Here is a 13,909-nt window from a genome sequence, read left to right as displayed (position 1 = left end):
GGGCGGTGGGCAGGGTGCAGGGATGACCCGTCATCCAGGAGGTGCTCAGATGGGAGGGAGGGTGGGGGGGGTGTGGAGTGTATGTAGGGATGAAATGGGTGGGAGTGTTTTTATGCCTTTCCCTTTTTGGCTACCTCCCTTGTAAGGGGGAAAAAGCCTTGGTATATGTATGTATGTATATTTATCTGATATTCGGCCTTCCCACCACCTCTTTCTTGTGCCTTAACCCCACAATCAATCAATCAGCCAGTAGGCAGGCGCGGACGACGTCGAAGGACAAGACTAAAATCATATTCTTAGCCTTGTAAGCTGTTTCTGACAATGCCCCCCAGGTAGACTTGAACCCTGTTGGCTAAACTGAGCTGTGTCTTGACCTCTAATTGGCCGCGAGTCGGGTTGCGCATGATTGTCCACAAGTGCTGCCTCTGTCGGGTCTACTGTTACGTGACCAAATCATATATGCACTTACATTTACAACGATACCTTAAGAGCATTCAGCATGTGGCACAAGGATACACGGCTTGGTAATCCTGAAAAGGACCACTCACTATCAACCAGACAGATTGGAATACTCAAACCTCAAGCGGAACATTCCACACCGTCTATCAGGGCGAAACAGGCAGAGGATTGTACAAACACATTAGGAAATACAAACAAAATTCAGACACCATAACACATCCACTGCGATAGTGGTCAACGTGGATCTCACATGAAATCTATTAGACTGGACATGGACTGCTCCACTGACCCGAGACATGGACAGACAAGGAAACTCTCGGAAGTGGCATTTATTTTGGCGACAGTCAACATGAATAAGAGATACGGAGATGTAGCGTGAGTATCACAGTCGACGGAAATTGTCATTAGGGACATACCACAACACAATACAAAAGAGGAAACGAACGCTTATAGACCAACTATCCATCCAACAGGCACCCCAATCAACCAGTGGCCGAATACCCAATCACAGTCTGGAAGGAGACGACTGGCGGACTTAAGGACCAATCGAACCATTAACAAGTGATAACACCAACTCTTACAAATGACATAAGTCGAAATCGGTTGACGAGTGTGTTATTCAATTAATAAGGTGCTCCCAGGGGTCCATGTTTCCCTCTTTTTGTCATCTCATGCATGTCTGTACAAAATTTCTTACTGCCTTAAGAATGTTCATGAAACTAATTTTTTAGAAGGGAAATATCGAAGTAAACGGTATGATATCGTAAGCTTCCCAATAGAGAATTTCTTCAACAGTACATAAAAGGGCAAATATCTTGCCTATAAATGGACAAATAAAGTTGTAAATAAGAAATGAAAAAAGCCTGCTAAAATTGAAGTTTTGTGATGCACATCATACAGTTACTCACTTACATTTAGTTTTCATTAATTTTTTATCACTAGATAATTAGTCCAATTGTGCTTGAAAGGACAGAGATTTACCATAGAGATGAACACTTATATCGGGTTAGAAAACAAAAATTAAAAACTTTCCATGGCAAAGCCAGTGTCTTGTAATATATGTCGTGCAAGAATTTATTCGAATTTTGTTGTAGTTTATTTTGTAAAGTCGTACTAGTCACTAAATCCAAACAAACAAGTGAACTTACACAAGTAACAGAAAAATCCTCTTCAGGAGGCCGTAAGGGACATAACCCCCATTGGAGCTTCTGTGCCTCGGTGGAAAGGCCCGAGAGAACCAGTAAAACCATGCACACCAAGACGTGTCGCCACACCATAGTGATGGATGGGTTCTCCAGGTCCTTTGTAGCACGCGGGAGTCTTGAAGAGGACTTTGTTGTTTATAGGACTTCTTCTGCGACTTGCTTATCCTTGTAAGATTTGATGGACCTTAGTAGGGCCCAAAGAGCTTTAGTGGCCTTATTAGCACTCTCCAGACGTATTCGTGGATTTAATCCTGAGCCCCACCTCTTGTCCGTGCACACATCGGAAGCTTTAAAAGGAACTGCAGGGCCTTAAAAGCGTATGGGTTTTTGTGTCACTCTGCCGTACGTTGTGTGAGTAACCAAGGTCCCTGGTGGTACCCCTGACTGATGGAATCCTTTCCTACTGGAAGAAAAAAAATGGGTTAGTCTTTTTTTTAATGGAAGAGTGTGGAATAGCCTCTCCGAGCTAAATTGAATATTATTACAATAAAATTCTTATGGTGAAGAGCATCCTAAATTTGATTAATTACTCGCATTTTAGAACCCGCATATTTATTGACAAAACAATCAACCATGGGCACAGAAATATATTTCCAAATACTCCCTTCATCAAAGAGGATCATAGTCCAAGAAACAGTAACGTCAACAGTTACAACAGCTGTAGCACTGTTTAGATATAATACATATTAGAGCCTGAGCATCCTCGCCATAAAAACAGATATGGAGCAAGGGCTAATGCTGTGCTGGGAATAGTTAGAGATTAAAAACCACAACACTTTCCACCAAGCATCAATTATACTTAGCTTTGGTCAGGCCGCTTCAATGCCAGTTCTTTGGGTTGAGCCAGATGACATGTCCCACAAACAAATACGACCATCAGAAGGTTCAGAATGCCGCAGTCTAATTGATCACAGGTTTGCAATGAAGCGACTTCAGAACCTCTGAGTAACTACACTTAGCTGCCAACATTCGTCCGCTCAACCAACACAAACACAAACTACACGTGAGACACCTATAGCCGTGGTTGTGGTACCTGTAGAGGTAGCAGGTTCCGATGCCGAGGATGTTTAACTAGGGTGATCGCAAACTACCTCAGGTTCTGAAGATAGCGGTCAGCAAGTGTGTGTGTGTGTGTGTGTGTGCGTGTGTGTGTGTGTGTGTGTGTGTGTGTGTGTGTGTGTGTGTGTGTGTGATAGGTTCCCTCTTCCCCATTTCGATTTGATGTTACGGAGTCTTGGAACCAGCATCATCTTTATAATATTAGACCTTAAGCAGGGGTATCTCTAGGTCCCGCTGGTGGAGAGAAGCTACGAGAAAACTGCGTTCTCGACGCCCGAGGGTCACTATGAGTTTACATCTCTTCCCTTTGGGCTAAAAGACGCTCCATTATGTTTTTAAAGGGTGATGAATCAGGTACTGACTGGGCTGTTAGGGGTTAGTGCGATGTGTACATGGACGATGTCATTGTCCTGGGAACCACTTGGGACGACCACCCCAAGAACCTTGAGGAAATCATTCAGAGAATATAAGAGGCAAGCCTCTCTTTGAGGCTGAAGAAGTGTCACTTCTTTCGGAAAGAATTCGCTTACCTGGGACATGTCTTATCCCAGGATGGGATCAAGCCTCAACCAGAGAAGGTACGAACCATCAAGGATTTCCCACAGCCAGTGTGTCAGAAAGAGCTGCTTTCCTTCTGGGGATTAGCGGGATATTACTGGAAACTTATCCTAAACTTTGCCGAGATTTTATGACCTCTAGTAGATATGACGAAGGGTGACGTAGCTAGGAAACACAAAGATCGCAAGCTTTTGCCCGTGGACACCTGCTCAGGTGCACGCGTTTGAGTCCCTTAAAACCCATTTGTCAAGCACAGTAGTCTTCCCCTACCCCAATTTTGGGAAAACCTTTTTGCTTACCACTGACTCCAGTGCTTCGGCAATAGGAGGCGCGCTTCAGCAAGAGGACGGAGACGGTAGGAGACGTCCGCTCTCCTATTTCAGTCGCACACTTAATGAGCATGAGGGACGCTTTACTATTGTTGAGAGAGATGCGTTAGCGGTGGTCTACGGTCTCACAATAAATCGACCTTGGTCTGGCTCTTCCCTGCTAAAGGCACGAACACTCGGATCCTCCGGTGGCAAATGGCGAACCGCCTATTTCGAACTTGAAGTCAATTATATCCCGAGGCGATTGATCATCATCGCTGACGCGCTCTCTAGGATATGGGGGGCGGACCACCCTACGTACGAGTTTATACTGACAGCCATAACCACGGGTAGCCAGGGAAACTCGAACAATGAGGAGGATCATGTCATAGGGAACCAGCTAATGATCCGGAAGGAACAGGATGAACACCCTAATTAGGGTCAAATTAAAGAGTATCTCAAGGGGGTCACGACATTACAGCTAAAGATTCCATGCTGAAGAGTACCAATCAAGGAGTTTCGGCTCCTACCGGACGGACTTTTATAGCACTCACGCAGAAACGCATACCAGTTGGAGGAACTCCGCCTGGTATGCCCTGAGGGACCCAAGACAGCAGCATTACGTATTGCCCGTTGTCTTTCTATGGCAGATCATAGTGGTCCAAGTCACTCTTGATCGACTGAAAAAGTTCGTCGTTTGGCGTAAGATGTCGGAAGATATAAAGGCATTTGTAAAGAATTGCAAAGTTTCCATAACATGCAAGCCCTCATATGATCTCCCAGCTGCACTCAGGCAGTTTCCTGAAGTGAAAAGTCCGTTCGAGAGGGTGCACATTGATCTCATAGGTCCATTAACCACCATTTTAGACGGTGCGAAGTATATACTCACAGTGGTCGATGTCCTAGTTGGTTTCTTAGTCGCTGTGTCCATCGGTTTCAAAGATGCGCGCACATTAGCTCGGGCTTTCATCACACATGTACTATCCATACATGGCACTCTTAAGCAGGTGATCTCAGAAAGGGAAGGGAAGTTAATGAACGAAATGCTCAAGGCGGTGTTGGAAATGGCGAACATCAAATACCACACAATAACGCCGTATTACCCGTCGAGCAACGGAATAGTTGAGAGGGTAAATGAGACCATCATTAAAATCCTACGGTCCCTTGTCCAGGACAACCAGACAGGTTGGGATCAAATGCTCCCTCTGGCGGTATTGGAATACAACTCGGCTTACGAGACTCCCGCATTTTCTTCTCTTTCACCGTGACCCCGTTCTACCTATGACAGCTCACAAAGCCAAGCGCCCCTTGATACAATACTGATAATTTGGCAGCCGAGACAATGGCATTGGGCAACACTTGTTTTGATAGATTTCAAAAGTCCCTCGAGGCAGTGACAGTAGACAGACTCACAAGGAGACCAAAGGCAATAATAAAACAGCTCGCCCTCGGTGACAGAGTATACGTCACCACCAGACCCAGGCAAGGGGTGGCGAAGAAACTCCAGCCTCTGTACCAGGACCCTTATAGGGTGATTAAAAGAGTTGTCGACGTCGTCTACCACATTAAGCATATTCGCTCAGCCGGAGAATGCTCTGCCTACATAGACAGGATCAAGCAAGAAGGAAACCTCTCAGTGTACGAAAATAAGAACGTAAGAAGGGCGTTCCCCACACAAGAGGAGGAATCCTCAAACCTACTAGACAGTAGCGATTCATAACATTACTTACCTACCTATCTATCTTACCGCAAAAATCTGATCCACGCAACCCCTACCTTTCCTAAACTCACACTGTTCCTCACCAATTACTCCCTCTGTCCCTCTCCTAATCCTCTCAATTAAAAACCTCCCATAAACCTTCCAAACTACGCTCAAAAAAACTGATCCCTCTCAAACTACTACACTCATATTTGTCTCCTTTTCCCTTGTATTTTACCCTCCCTTAGAAACACATTAAACAACCTCACTAGCCATTTACACTTATACTGTACCTCCCTTCTTCAGACACTCCGCATTGTACCCATCTAACCCAGGTGCCTTACCTGCACCTCATCTTTTCTTATTTCTCCTCCATTTTCCTCTCCTACCACCGTCATTTTTTGTCATAGAAATTGTCTGTTGTCTTCCTAAAATTAGTTTGAGCTAGACCTGTTTAATACTGATCGATAGATCACTTTATTGCAAGTCGTTGCTTATAAACATTAATAATGTGAGACGTATTGCGCTCCAGAGTTTGATATAAACTTGCGTTGATCCGAGAAGTGGTTTCTGGCAAATGATTTTATTTTTCAGGTTTTTGCTGTAATCCGTGGGATTTCTGTGAGGATTACTGGTTTGGTGTTTGGTTTATACTCTGGGATGGAGAATGTTGTTATATATGAAGGAAGTGTGCCGAGTTCTTTCCTCTTAACTCGGGAATGAGGCAAGGGTGCGTCCCTGCCCCATTACTTTTCAACACCTGCATGGACTTGGCATTGAGCAGGGTCATCGATCAATGTCATGGAGAAACATCTATCGGCAATACCAAGGTCACTGACCTTGTCTTTGCCGATTATACTGCAATTATTACAGTCTTTGGAGGTCCTGGTTGTAGCCTTCAAGTCACTGCACAGAGAGTAAAGACCATCTGGATTCCAGGTCTCCATGCGTTTCATGGTTTTCCGGGTGACAATTAAGTTGGTCCATGCATGTGGCGAGGACAACGAGGTCTCGGAAAGATTCACATACCTCAGTAGTGTAGTACATAACACTGGTGAGTCATGTCAGGAAGTCTTTCAGAGAAGTGACATTATCCATAGTGTTTTGGACACACTCAACCAGAGTACGTATCGTTATCGAAATTCATGAAAGATAATTAAGATCTGAATCCTCACGTCACTTGTGTTCCTTGTCTTTGTGTATGGTTGTGAAACATAGACATTGGGCATTGACATGAAGAGGCGTGTCAATGTCTATGGAAACAAATGCCTTCGGAGAATCATGGAGTGTCGTAGAATGACTAATTATCAAACCAGAGACCATGATCTTGATGTCATTCACAGATTTATCTCCACAAGACAGGCCTCGGTAGAAGAAACGAAAGGGACGCCCACAGAACTCATAGCTATGGCAAATCCACCGATCCTCCTGAGAGCTGTTTGGAATGACGAGGATGGTTGCACGGGGACTTGCTAGGAGATACTGTGGGGATTGGCTACTCCGAGTACGTGGAGCGCCTCACTCCCGAGTGTATGCTCTTCCATGATCGACTGATAAATCTGATGAAATACGGGACTGAAGATACAGAAAGCACTAGGACACAAAATAACTTAAAACATCTTCAGGCCACACACTATACACGATGACGACACCAAGCCAATGAAAAAACGAACGGTGTTTGACTCACCTGAAAGCCTTTGCAAGGAGAAAAGCGTAGCCTTCTTACTGCGACATCACCAGAGTGTGTTAGGAAGGAAAGAGATTCGTCCACGTCCTTTTCTACAGCGAGAAGGAATGGTAGGAAGTATGCCCTCAACCCTGTTTTTAAGCAAATAACTTCCTGCTCCTCCTACTCCCCCTCCACCTCCATCGCGCTCCTTTTCATCCTCACCCATTCCCAGTCCCTCCTCCTCTTCTTACTCTTCTTTCTCCTCGTACTCCACTCCTACTCCCTCCTACCCTTCCTCCTCCTCCTCCTCCTCCTCCTCCTCCTCCTTCTTCTCCAATATCTTTTTACTATTTTTCACTGCATTTTCTCGTTTCCTTTTCTTTTCCTTTATCTCTTCGTCTCATTGATTCTCTTGATCCTCCTTCCCTTCTTCTTCCTCCCCTTCCTCCCCATCTCGCTTGCCGGCGTCCTCCCTTTTCCCTATCCCTTCTCCTCTACCTCTCCCTCCCTTTTCTCTCTCCCTATTCCCTCTTCTTTGCCCCTATTTTCTCTTTCCCTATCTTTACTCTCTCTATCTATCTATTACCTATCTCTGTATATATATATACATGCAAATCAATCACATAACACGTGATAAACTAAATCAGCCGAAACTACTGGGAAAAATTTCGTTTATTAAGCCATCTTCTTAATAGACGAAAATGTTCGATCACCGTTTTTTCATTTTTCCATTTGTTTCGGCATATATATATATATATATATATATATATATATATATATATATATATATGTATATATATATATATATATATATACATGTATATGCAAAATAACGACAGAAGAGAAACTTTCAGACAATAATTACTGTTCATATTTGTTTCAATAATGTTACTCTCCTAGTTACTCTAACAATGATTATTGTTCATATATGTTTCAGTAATGTTACTCTATTAGTGTATTTTATAGAAATATAAAAGATTAAATACTTTTGACTCTTTTATTCCTTTTTGATTTTAAATACTACCTGGGTTACGTAAATACACATTTCAAGCTGATGAAGAAGTTGAGGTGTCACTTTCATAAGAAAAACAAGGAAAACTCAAAAACGTTTTGGAGATGAGTATAGAGATCTTGCAAAGCAAGAATTCATACAGTGAATGACGAAGTAATGACTCATATTCATGAACATAATTAGTAGTGAATGATGTCGTCTTTTGGTACTTTTTCCATGAACCTAGAATGCGGTCTTGTTACCTTTCCTCCAGATGACGGTGTCGAGGAAGGCCAATTTGTTATCTGCCTCGTGTTCCACAGTGAACTGGATGTTTTGTTCGACACTTTTTAACCTCCTCAATTTGTTGTCCAAATTGGTGTTCATTGGGGCAACGACTAAGACATCATCCACATATCGAAACCAGGAGGTGTTTCGACCCATTATTCTTACAAAATGATCTCTCTCTAAAACCTCCATATAAAGGGATGCTAAAACAACACTGAGAGGGCTCCCCATCGCAAGGCCTCTATATTGGTTGTATATCAGTTTTGAGAAATCTACCTTTCTTACGGGTAGGTTTCTTAAAACTGATATCGCTATGTGTGAGATTTGGTCTTATTTTCTTACCTGTGTCATTAATAATTTCAAGACCAAACGGCCCAGTGAGTGAGTGAGACTAGATCCCGGAACAATTAAGTATTGTGAGTCCCGTTTGACCGGGTTCTTACGTCGTCTGATGATTTGTGTTTTCTTGAGAGAGGTAGACAAAAAAGGCCTCTGGATAGCATAATTTCCTAAAAATGGGTTTAATGAGTGAGATTTATCCCTCGAGGAACTCCTGACTGCAAAATCTCAGTGCTCTGATGAAGAAACCTATTACCACTACTGTTTTTGTTCTCTCGTCATGTGCGCTATAGTATTGTATTATATCGTCTTTATTTGTGGGCTTTCTGTAGACTCTGAAAAAAGCTTTTTTCATTGTTTCTGATTATTTCTGAGTCTAGAAAAGGTAGGCGGCCGTGAGACTCGACCTCAACAATGAAACGAATATTCCTAACTACCTTATTCAATTTTGATAATATATCACCTTTGTCCGTCTCTACCGGAAAAATAAATAGGCAGTCATCTACGTCCTAGGGTGGATGCAAGGACACTTCCCTATTCCAGCATGACAGTCATGTCGCCCTGGGAGTTGTGCTATTGTAAGAGGTAGACGGAGCACGTTATGCCACTGACTATCGCGGTGAGAAGTTGACGCCAGCCCAACGAGGATATTCCCTCACTGAAAAAGAGTGTTGGACTGTTGTCGAATTACACAAACACGTTGACCCATACTTCATCCTTTGATGAAATACACTGACCTGAGCCACCTAGTCATTATGTCACGTGTTGATTTGTATGTAGTAGATTAAAATCAGCCCATGATCTACGTATTGTGGACAGAACTTTATTCGCAACATCTTTAAGTTAGAGAATTCTCCACCTAGAGGAATGAATTGTATACTTTTTTTTAATCATCAAGGGTGTTGGATTCTACCCCTGAAGTAGATCGAGGCTCTGTCTTCTTTGTTATTCGTTCTATAAGCAGCCACCGGGGTGCTTTTTGTGCGTCTTTGCAAATGGAGTAGGAGAGAGTGGAAATGACAAGACGGAACCCCATCCCTTGCCTACAGAAGGTAGGCAAGGGATGGGGTTCAAGTGCGGATGCAGCGACCGACTAGATAGCATCTAGAAAAGTATTCTAGCAGGAGGATGGAGAAGGGCAAGGAGGAAGAGTGGGACGAGGAGCAGAATGACTGTGAAGAGGCGGAGCTGAATGCAGGTTATCAGAGTATGCAATCCCCTCACAGGTCAGGAACCTATGGAGGGGGGGCGGGGCTAAGGATGGTGTTATATTTCCTTCAGCCACATCGGCAAGGGTCTGTAGCGGGAGTAGGAGGGAGAGGGAGAGGCCGACAGTGAGGAGTAGGGGAAGGAAAGAAAAGAAAAAGAGAAATAGAAGAGAGAACCGAAAGAGGAAGAGGAGGAGGAGGGAAATAAAGCGAACAAACCAGTGGAGGAGGAAAAAGGAGATAGAAATAAGAACATGTAAAAAAAAAAAAAAAAAAAGAGAGAGAGGCAGTAGTAGTAAGAAATGGAGGAGAGAGAATAGGAAGAGGGAGAGGGAGGTGGACGAACAGTTGCATCCTGGACAACTGGGTCCCGGACAATTGTGTCCCAGACAATTGCGTACCAGGACAAATAACATTTTATGCTTTCTGTCTCCATCGACGCACCTTTCTTTCCAATGATGAAAAAGATCAAATGTGGACAACTGAAAACTCATCTTCCTTAGTTGATCATTGCTCCAACAACAAATTTCTCTTTATTAATGCATAACTTTGATATTCATTAGATGCACACGAGCACTTATACTTCTTGTAAGCCTGTCTCTTTTTACCAATACTTTTTTCAGTTTCTTTGCCAAGCCATTTTGGGTGAGCCTGATTTGGGGGACGTCTGTCCTCAAAAGGAATGTAAGTATGAATCATCTTAGTGGGCGTATTTTGAAATATTTTCCACATTTGATCTACAGGTCTTTCGCTTAATTTTGCCTCCCAGTCTGTAAGCTGACGCTCCTGACGTAGTCCTATGAACTGAGCTTTACTGAAATCGGGTATTTTAGAAACACAAGTATCTATTCTAAAATGTTTTAGGAGTTTGAATCTAACTAAATTATGATCGCTATTTGCAACAGTTTCACCGACTTCTACATCGGTTATCATGCTTTCGCGGCTAGTGATTAATAGATCGAGTAAGTTTCTATGTCTTGTGGGCTCTTTTATATACTGAACTAAGTAATTGTCACAAAAAAAAATCAATCAAGCGACTACCTATATGGCCATGTTCAAGTGTCATCCAATCAATATCAGGGAAATTGAAATCACCCATCATCAATAAATACCGGCTGCAGAAACTAGACAGTTCTTGAAATAACAGTTTGTCGTCTGCTAATGATAATATCTTTGGCCTATATATTACACCTACATTAATTTTTTGTCCATTTGTTTGGGTTAATTCTACCCACAAACTATCATATGCATCCTGTTTCACTTTCTCTAAAACACAAGTTTCTGATTATTTCGGAGTCTAGAAGAGGCAGGCGGCCGTGAGACTCCACCTCAGTAGTGAACTGAATATTCCTAACTACCTTATTCAATTTTGATAATATATCACCTTCGTCCATCTCTACAGAAGAAATAAATAGGCAGTCATCTACGTCCTAGGGTGGATGCAAGGCCACTTCCCTACTCCAGCATGACAGTCATGTCGCCCTGGGAGTTGTGCTATAGTAAGAGGTAGACGGAGCACGTTATACCACTGACTATCGTGGTGAGAAGTTGACGCCAGCCCAACGAGGATATTCCCTCACTGAAAAAGAGTGTGTTGGACTGTTGTCGAATTACACAAACACGTTGAGCCATACTTCATCCTTTGATGAAATACACTGACCTGAGCCCCCTAGTCATTGTGTCACGTGTTGATTTGTATGTAGTAGATTAAAATCAGCCCATGATCTACGTATTGTGGACAGAACTTTATTCGCAACATCTTTAAGTTAGAGAATTCTCCACCTAGAGGAATGAATTATATACTTTTTTTTTTTAATCATCAAGGGTGTTGGATTCTACCCCTGAAGTAGATCGAGGCTCTGTCTCCTTTCTTATTCGTTCTATAAGCAGTCACCGGGGTGCTTTTTGTGCGTCTTTGCAAATGGATTAGGAGAGAGTGGAAATGACAAGACGGAACCCCATCCCTTGCCTACCATCTGTAGGCAAGCGACCGACTAGATAGCATCTAGAAAAGTATTCTAGCAGGAGGATGAAGAAGGGCAAGGAGGAAGAGTGGGACGAGGAGCAGAATGACTGTGAAGAGGCGGAGCTGAATGCAGGTTATCAGAGTATGCAACCCCCTCACAGGTCAGGAACCTTTGGAGAGGGGGCGGGGCTAAGGATGGTGTTATATTTCCTTCAGCCACATCGGCATGGGTCTGTAGCGGGAGTGGGAGGGAGAGGGAGAGGCCGACAGTGAGGAGTAGGGGAAGGAAAGAAAAGAAAAAGAGAAATTGAAGAGAGAACCGAAAGAGAAAGATAAGAAAGAGGAAGAGGAGGAGGAGGGAAATAAAGCGAACAAACCAGTGGAGGAGGAAAAAGGAGATAGAAATAAGAACATGTAAAAAAAAAGAGAGAGGCAGTAGTAGTAAGAAATGGAGGAGAGAGAATAGGAAGAGGGAGAGGGAGGTGGACGAACAGTTGCATCCTGGGCAACTGGGTCCCGGACGATTGTGTCCCAGACAATTGCGTACCAGGACAAATAACATTTTATGCTTTCTGTCTCCATCGACGCACCTTTCTTTCCAATGATGAAAAAGATAAAATGTGGACAACTGAAAACTCATCTTCCTTAGTTGATCATTGCTCCAACAACAAATTTCTCTTTATTAATGCATAACTTTGATATTCATTAGATGCACACGAGCACTTATAATTCTTGTAAGCCTGTCTCTTTTTAGCAATACTTTTTTTTTCAGTTTCTTTGCCAAGCCATTTTGGGTGAGACTGATTTGGGGTACGTCTGTCCTCAAAAGGAATGTAAGTATGAATCATCTTAGTGGGCGTATTTTGAAATATTTTCCACATCTGATCTACAGGTCTTTCGCTTAATTTTGCCTCCCAGTCTGTAAGCTGACGCTCCTGACGTAGTCCTATGAACTGAGCTTTACTGAAATCGGGTATTTTAGAAACACAAGTATCTATTCTAAAATGTTTTAGGAGTTTGAATCTAACTAAATTATGATCGCTATTTGCAACAGTTTCACCGACTTCTACATCGGTTATCATGCTTTCGCGGCTAGTGATTAATAGGTCGAGTAAGTTTCTATGTCTTGTGGGCTCTTTTATATACTGAACAAAGTAATTGTCAAAAAAAAAAATCAATCAAGCGACTACCTATATGGCCATGTTCAAGTGTCATCCAATTAATATCAGGGAAATCGAAATCACCATCATCAATAAATACCGGTTGCAGAAACTAGACAGTTCTTGAAATAACAGTTTGTCGTCTGCTAATGATAATATCTTTGGCCTATATATTACACCTACATTAATTTTTTGTCCATTTGTTTGGGTTAATTCTACCCACAAACTATCATATGCATCCTGTTTCACTTTCTCTAGAACACAAGCATGGACATTATTTTTAACGTACAATAGAACACCCTCACCTTTCTTGCGGTTTCTATCCTGATGAAAATATTTAAATCCCGAAATGTTAAATTCAGCTTTAAATTCTACCATTTAACCATGTCTCGGTTATTCCTATCATATCGTGATTTTCGCTTTTGGCATACGCCTGTATTTCTTGGAATTTGTTCTTAATACTACGAGCATTAAAGTACATGGTTTTAAGAGACTCGAGATTATTTCTTTTTGACACGTTTTGAGTTTCAATATCATGCCTTACATTATAATTTTATTTTTTATTGACACCTTGCTCTATATTGATATTTGGGACTTCATTGACATTCAATGCCTAATTAATATTTCTCCCGTCAATGTTAACATTTCCCCCATCACGGACATCTGGTCACTCACGGTCATCCGATCTCCTTTCTGCACTTTGCCCCACTACGTCACCGCGTTTTACATCGGACTCCCCTCGTTCATTGACATACTGTCCGGCATCCCTTCCTAAAATGATATTTTGTCCCCCTGTGACATTATATCCTACCGTGATATTTTGTCCTCCACTATCATTACATCCCATCGTGATCTTTTGTCCTCTACTGTCATTATATCCCATCGTGATATTTTGTCCTTCATTAACATTCTATCCGGCATCCCTTCCTAAAATTATATTTTGTCCTCCACTGACATACCCTACCGTAATATTTTGTCCTCCACTATCATTACATCCCAT

The 13,909-nt window shown here is 42.5% G+C and overlaps 1 protein-coding gene across 2 annotated transcripts in view; it reads right to left on the bottom strand.

The window, feature by feature from the left end:
- Positions 1–7,075, bottom strand: part of LOC143026202 (apolipoprotein D-like) — a 10,290-nt gene extending 3,215 nt beyond the window's left edge. The window contains exons 1-2 of one of the 2 annotated variants that reach the window (XM_076186224.1): positions 6,976–7,075; positions 1,608–2,064 (exon numbers count right to left, since the gene is read on the bottom strand). In XM_076186224.1, the coding sequence (XP_076042339.1) occupies positions 1,608–1,736 (129 nt within the window). In that variant the 5' untranslated portion in view covers positions 1,737–2,064; positions 6,976–7,075. Of the gene's footprint in view, positions 1–1,607; positions 2,068–6,975 lie in introns of both variants that reach the window. The other variant, XM_076186223.1, reaches the window with a different exon arrangement.
- Positions 7,076–13,909: the final 6,834 nt, after the last annotated feature.

The sequence above is a fragment of the Oratosquilla oratoria genome, chromosome 6 (assembly GCF_046742065.1).
Source record: "Oratosquilla oratoria isolate Oo_2021 chromosome 6, ASM4674206v1, whole genome shotgun sequence".
NCBI classification, from domain to species: domain Eukaryota; kingdom Metazoa; phylum Arthropoda; class Malacostraca; order Stomatopoda; family Squillidae; genus Oratosquilla; species Oratosquilla oratoria.
This window is presented reverse-complemented; position numbering and strand designations above follow the sequence as displayed.